The sequence below is a fragment of the Drosophila kikkawai genome, chromosome X, assembly GCF_030179895.1.
Source record: "Drosophila kikkawai strain 14028-0561.14 chromosome X, DkikHiC1v2, whole genome shotgun sequence".
Classification (NCBI taxonomy): Eukaryota; Metazoa; Arthropoda; class Insecta; order Diptera; family Drosophilidae; genus Drosophila; species Drosophila kikkawai.
Genome location: NC_091733.1, coordinates 10,984,539 through 10,991,107, shown reverse-complemented (window position 1 = coordinate 10,991,107; position 6,569 = coordinate 10,984,539). Strand labels below are relative to the sequence as shown.

Below are 6,569 nucleotides of genomic sequence, written 5' to 3'. Positions count from 1 at the left end.
GTTTACATTTTAATTGTTATGTTGTAGTATACACAATAAATAAAAACAAAAACAAAAAAATACAAAAAAAAAAGAGGGAGAACACACTCAAGGACTCAATCCCGTCTAGATGTGCTTGTTGCAGTCGTAGGCCCGCTCACAGCACTCGGGGAAGCTGCGATTGGTGTTGACAAAGTCGCGCTGCTTGCATCCCTTGGGCGGGGCAACCGCCGGGCAGGTCTTGATGATCACAAGGCTATCGGAATGGCAGGTGGCGCCGGCGCAGGGATGGTCCGGTAGCTTGCCGCTCTGACCAGGCGACAGAACGGTGTTGGTGTCCAATACGCACTTGCCAGGATGATCTGCAAGAGTCATAAGGTTAATAATCATAAATCTTTCCTAAAAATAATTTAGATCTTTGGCTCTCACTCACCGGCATTGGCCAGCTTAACCCGAGACGTGGCAGCCTGGGCGGTGTTGCTTCCGCCCAGGATAAGGATCAGGCTGGCGACGAGAAGGGCAGCGGCAACGGTGAAACGAGACATCCTGGTGATGGTGCTGGGTGGAGGATTAGGAAGACTGAAAAAACTGGGATGTGCTCGATGTGATCGATAAGGCTGCAGGTCCGCAAGTGCTGTCGTTGTGGCTCCAGCGACAATGTTTTATACGCAGCCGGGGGCGAGACGCTTATCAGAGAAGCCAAAGCCCCAGGGGCAGCGGCTTATCCGCGACAGCAAAGCTTGACGGCTTGACCTTGTTTGAGCGATCCTCCGGCTCCTCCGGGGCTCTCCGGTTCCCCAGCCTGTTTTGCCGCTTTTGTTGCTATTTCTTGTTTTATTGTTGGTATTTTTTTTTACTTCCCAGCGGCTCTCGGTTCATTGAGTACTTAATTACAAGTTCGCACACACACAGCCACAGGCGTGCGCCCGTCTCGATTAGCTTTTAATTTATTTATGCACAAACACACACGCGTGCGCCCCTTGATTTGTATGCCCTGGCGGGGTGTTATAATTTTAGCCCGAAGTTTACAACAAAAATCTTGAAAAGCATCAACAGCCGAATCAATCTGGCAGATAAAAAATACATTTTTAATTTAAGACTAATGTGGTTGTAATTATACTGTTGTCGAAAATATATTGTTGTTGTCCCAATTATGCCTTACCTTGCAGCAAACCATTATTTTTACACAATTTTAATGCAGAAACGGACAATTTATTGACGTCTTCTCGGAGGCCACCTGGCGGTCATGTTGTCTCCAAGAGACTTTAAAAGTACCACTTAATTGTTGTCGGTTTCTCAGGAGAGCAAAGATGAGCTAATCTGAGTAAAACTGAAATAATTGTTTAATTTTTAATTCCCAGAAAATTTGTAAAATTAAAATAATTAAAAAATTAAATATTTAAAATTCAAAATGCTGATTTTTAAGCTAATAAAAACCAAAACCGAATTGAAATGAAACGTATTTTGTTAAAACTGCAAGGGTATAACCACCATCGGTTTACGAAAGCTAGCTTCCTTTCTTGTTATTATTATTCTCGGTTTATTTTGCTTCGACGAGGGGAAGCTTATCACGTTTTCTGTTTACTGGCGCCCCTTTCGGTTTGTTTTTTTGGGAATTTTCTTGTTTTCGGCGTGGAATTCCTGCTGGCGCTGGGACTTGGTCTTGACTCATCAACACGAGGGCACGCAGTACCAATTTGCACTTTCACCGGCGCCGGACAACGACGGTTCTTAACCCCGCAGGTAACGAAATGCCCCGTCGTAAAAATCACGCATTAAAAATCAGTGAACAATTTATAAATAATATTATATTATTGATAAATATCCGTGTTTATTAAACGTGACACTTTAGAGGTCAGCCACCTGAAGTCACTTCTTTACTAAATGCTGAAAATGTAGAGAGCCTTATAGTTGCAAAGTGAAGGAAAAATCAGGTATGTAGATATTGGATAAGGATTTTCAGAGTTGTTTTTAAACTTGTAATATTTTAACTGTTAATTATTTTAGCCGTATAAAAACTAATTCAGAACAGCTTTCCGAATTGAATTCAATGCCTTTTTTGGCTGAGCAATAGATTTTTTTAAATTTATATTTTTTCTCAAAAATTAGGTCGCCAAAAATTAGCTAAGCAATTTTATTTTTATATATATAAAAATTTATATATAATGCAAATGGAAATCTCAGCCAATATTTGATATTCTTTCAGGTCACCTAAAAGACATAAATATACAATTAAAAAAATTGAAAATGTTTAAAATCTACAAAGAATTCTTTTAAAATGTTTAAAATTCACAAAAAAAAGTAATATCTTTGTGAATTTTAAACATTTGTAAGGCAATTTTTTTGACCCGTAAAAAAGAAAACAACAAAAGACACATTTTCCTTTTAAAACATTACTATTTTTATTTTTTAATCATTTTTGCTATTGACGCTTGAGTTAAATCGGATTTGGGTTTTCCAATCCTTTTATTTTTTGCGTTCATCGTTTCCTTTTCAACTATTTTACAGGTGATGATAGACTATATTGCGCTTAGTGAACCTACATGCACTCCTATATATAATTTATTTATATATATATATATATATATATATATATATTTATGTATATTCTTGTCAACATAATTTCTTCGGCTTTCAACTTACTAATTAATAAAAAGACTTGTACAAAAACGGCCAGATCAGAGGCCAGACAGTAAAATACACAGAAAAATACGAAATATGATATACGAAATACAAAATACAAAATACAAAGAAGTGACACTCACAAAAAGTCGAAAATTTGTGGACAACACAAAGAGAGCGAGCTGAAGAGAGAGCGAGATATCTAGTTGAGATTCTGGAGACGGCGTCTCCGAATTCGAGTCCAACCGAAGGGCACCAGGTATGACTCCGGGTGGAATGCGGCAGAAGAGATTCACAGATTTGATCAACCAACAAGATGGCGGTCTGGCAACGACTAAACGCCCGGATAGAGCGGCAGCTTGGCGGTGTCCACCTTCTCCTCCACCTTGAACGAGGGGAACAGGCCACCCTGATTGGTGCGGGTGTTCTTGCCCTTGGAATTGCCATCCCAATGGTTTCCCGCCACCGAGACGAGGTCGCCGACCCGCAGCTGCAGGTCCTCGTGCGTGCGCGGTTTGTGCGCAATAACGACGCGGCGATTGTGCGCATTCTGGCCGCCATAATAGTAGATGTCGTCCAGCGACTTAAAGCGGTACGCCGCATCCGGGTACAGCGTCTGCATAATCTCGTAGGCGACACGGCAGACCTGCGAGGAGAACGTGCACACGAGATGGTCGGACATCGAGAGCATATGGATGTCCAGAATGATGCCATTCAGGGCCGTGTCCGTGTACCGCGTAGACACGGACGCCATGCGCGCCACCTCCGGATCACCGATGATATGATATTGCGGATACTTTCGGCGCGCCTCTTCAATAACCTGCGCGTCGTCCGAGGCGAGGAAGATGCGCCGCACCACGCTGCTGCCGTTTACTTCCAGCGTGCGATAGTAGTCCTCCACGTGGGTCATATACTCCTCCACGCTGTGGCAGGCCGCCTCCGTGCCCACTTTGTCCGTGCGACGCACATGGACCCTGCAAGGCAAATGATAACACAAGTGTTCTAAGTATCCCAAAGGCAACTACTAACCCCACAATGGGACGCTCCCAGCCCAGGTTGCGCATTCCCGCGACGAGAAAATCCCGCGTCGGGGCCTGTGGCCGCAGCAAATACTTAAGAAACTGGCCCACCCACCAGACGATAGGATCACCATGGAGACGCTTGAGGCGCGGCGCCAGATCCTCGGGAACGGCGAGCGGCAGGTACGGAGGTCTCGGCATCAACGAGTCAATAATGGGCAGCACCAGCACCTGGGTATTGGGCTTACCAGGCCAATTGTATGTGTTGGCAGTGCCGGCGTCGTGGCAACTGTTGGACACCGGCTGGAAAACCTCCTCCCAGCCGCCCTTGTGGTACCGCCAGCCGCGCGACTTCAGGATAAGCGTGCGCTCGGTGGCATAGGCCACAATGAAGCAGTAGACCACATGGTGCAGCTGACAGCCGTAGCCACAGCCCTGTATATAATTGGAAATGAATAATTAATCAGTAATTAGTTTCAATTAATTAAATAAATTATTAATGCGGGGCCTTAAGCGGACAACTTTCTGGCTAATCTCAGCGGCAAACACGACTCGTCGTCACTTCCCAGGAACTCTACATAGTATAATCCACTCCACATAAGACTCTCCTCATCATACTTGATCTAATCCGACACTTCCTGAATTGAAAAACCCACCTTGTTCAGCTTGCAGACCAGCTTCCGGGCATTCTGGCAGTCACTGGGATTTTGGAGATGATGCAAGCGTCGCTGCACCAGATCACTCAGGTCGCGCGCCTCCTTGTGGCGCCAGGCCTCGTAGCCATCGGACTGACGCAGCCGCTCCATATCGCTCAGCAGCGAGCGCTTGTGCTCGGCTCCCTGCAGCAGCACCTGATTGATGGACTCCTCCAGATCGGCGGAGTTGGCATGACCGCCGGCTACCGCCTTGCGCACCTTGCCCAGCTCGCTGCTAAAGAAGTTCCAGATCTCGCCAATGTTTGTCTGGATGCGCCGGCGCGTGAACTCATACTCCAGGCTGGGCTCACCGCCGCCGCCGCCAAACTCGCCGTGATCAGCCTCCATTAGATCGTTGCCAGCTGCCACAGCCTCGGCCACATTATTCCAACCGCGAAGATCGGCGGGCGCCGATTCGAACATTGCCTCTGGCTCCGGACCAACAACATCCGCCGCCATCTTCGGGTTGAGGGCATCGTTTTCCAGCCTCTGCACCAGTTTCAAAGCGCTCTGCTTGTCCAGTTGGTCACTGAAATATAAAACAAAAAGAGCGAGGGGAGAGTGCCATCAATGGGGAGCATGCTGTGTGGCGTGTAGTGAGCTCGGGCAAAGCTCTTTATGGCGTGTAATCTCTGGTCAATGGGCATGCATAATTAGCCAGGCCAATGCCGATGACAGATCGTCACAGATCGCAGGCAATCAGAATAATAGCACTGCTAGTAGGCTAGCCTGGCAACATATGGGTATTTCTATAATGTCTGCTTCGCTTTCTTATTGACTCTCCATTCAGAGAATCAAGTAGTTTATTAATTGTGACTTTTCCCCTTGGAAAAAACACTTGGAATACATTAAACGAGTGGATTTTAACCCATTACACATTCGCACATAGCAAAGACTGCCGCTGGAGACTCCTAATTAATGCTAATTTCGTTCGAATACTATGCATTAGTGGGCGAAACCAAGCGCAAAACTTGATTGTTGAGTATATTATCAACAAAATATGTATTAATACAGTCCTAAATTCCGTACAAAAATAAAAAAAAATATATGTATAAAAACTTAAATGTGGCAGAACTCTCTCTTTTTAGAAGCCAACTCGGCTTCTGTGGACACAACTGTAAGTAATTGTGCTTGGCATGGGTATTGCTTGGCCCTCCTCCATACATACCTCATCAGCTCGTCGATTAGCTGCTTGAGCTCCTCGTTGCGTTGACGCGTATGCTCCAGCAGCTGTAGCGCCTGTGAGATGCGCCGGGCATTCAGCTCACTCTCGCCGGCCGCCTGCTGACCCTGGGTGCTGGTCAGCTTCACCACAAACACATAGACCAGCGCCACCCAGGCCAGAACGAAGATGATGAGGGCTCGGGCCCACGAATTGGCCGAGGCCCCAAACAGCTGCCGCACCAGCAGCATGGCGGCGGTGGTGTCACGCGGTGAGCGCCGCAGGACTCTGGAATCGGAAGCCTGAGAGCCGATAGGAACAACTGTAGGACAGCTGCAGCAGCTGTGTTAGATGCTGGGCTCTGGACGGAAGGAGGGAGGCTGGAATGCAAGGCGACCGACAAGTCAAGCTTAACTCCGATCTGGCCTGCGACAACTGAGGCGATCCACTGACATGGTCGTGGCCGGGGTCGGGGGCACTCCACTCCTCTCCACTCCAGCGGGGCGGAGGAACGCACTCAAATTATTTAGGGAGGGGGGGCGGTTGCTGCTTCGCTAATTTCAAGCTGCTGGCCGCTCGTTCGGCTGACTCCAATTAAGAACTCGGGCGCGGACGTGGACGCGTCAGCGGCGGCGAAGGAGGAGGAGGAGAAGGGACTAGCGCGGCGCCCGATGGATTAGCCTAATCGGATCGTCGTGGCACTGAGTAGCTGCAAAATTGCTCGCAATTGTGTACGTTCTGTGTTTTCTTTTGATATTAGTGCTGGCCGACACACTCGATAGTATCGATTGGCCGGGTTCTAGCTGCATATCTAGCTATCGATGGGCAATCAAAACGAGTAGATACAAATAATTATAAAAAGAATGCAAAAATGAATCAAATTTACTTTAACTATTTTAGGCTTCATTTTAATTAAAATACCTGGCTACAAATTGCATTTCCAAAAAATATATTGCTTGGGAAACTAATTCAAACCGTTTTTACCTTTGCTATTCGATATATCGCTCATTGAAAGGACAGCGTTGCCAGACGCCACCAACATCCTTACCTGACAGGACGGCACCAGTACGTAAAAGTAACGGCTTTCCAAAT

General features: G+C 46.7%; 2 protein-coding genes across 2 annotated transcripts; both read right to left on the bottom strand.

Moving 5' to 3' along the window:
• Nucleotides 1–11: 11 nt before the first annotated feature.
• On the bottom strand, nt 12–721 carry LOC108083500 (uncharacterized). Its single transcript, XM_017179309.3, has 2 exons — nt 413–721; nt 12–341 (listed from the first exon to the last, which is right to left on the bottom strand). Exons 1-2 carry the CDS (start codon nt 522–524, stop codon nt 106–108), a joined length of 348 nt encoding a protein of 115 aa, XP_017034798.1. The 5' UTR covers nt 525–721; the 3' UTR covers nt 12–105.
• A 1,649-nt stretch (nt 722–2,370) lies between these two features.
• On the bottom strand, nt 2,371–6,261 carry FucT6 (alpha-(1,6)-fucosyltransferase 8). Its single transcript, XM_017179404.3, has 4 exons — nt 5,484–6,261; nt 4,277–4,844; nt 3,631–4,055; nt 2,371–3,575 (listed from the first exon to the last, which is right to left on the bottom strand). The coding sequence occupies exons 1-4, from the start codon at nt 5,726–5,728 to the stop codon at nt 2,936–2,938; spliced, it is 1,878 nt and encodes a 625-aa protein (XP_017034893.1). The 5' UTR covers nt 5,729–6,261; the 3' UTR covers nt 2,371–2,935.
• Between the last annotated feature and the right edge of the window lie 308 nt (nt 6,262–6,569).

What these genes read in the sequence shown, in the direction of transcription:
- LOC108083500 (XM_017179309.3), bottom strand. Translation starts at nt 524, where the DNA reads ATGTCTCGTTTCACCGTTGCCGCTGCCCTTCTCGTCGCCAGCCTGATC. An exon ending in GGTTAAGCTGGCCAATGCCG is followed by an intron (nt 342 to 412) that starts GTGAGTGAGAGC and finishes TGACTCTTGCAG; the next exon opens with ATCATCCTGGCAAGTGCGTA.
- FucT6 (XM_017179404.3), bottom strand. Translation starts at nt 5,728, where the DNA reads ATGCTGCTGGTGCGGCAGCTGTTTGGGGCCTCGGCCAATTCGTGGGCC. An exon ending in CTAATCGACGAGCTGATGAG is followed by an intron (nt 4,845 to 5,483) that starts GTATGTATGGAG and finishes TTTATATTTCAG; the next exon opens with TGACCAACTGGACAAGCAGA. An exon ending in TGGGAGCGTCCCATTGTGGG is followed by an intron (nt 3,576 to 3,630) that starts GTTAGTAGTTGC and finishes TTTGCCTTGCAG; the next exon opens with GGTCCATGTGCGTCGCACGG.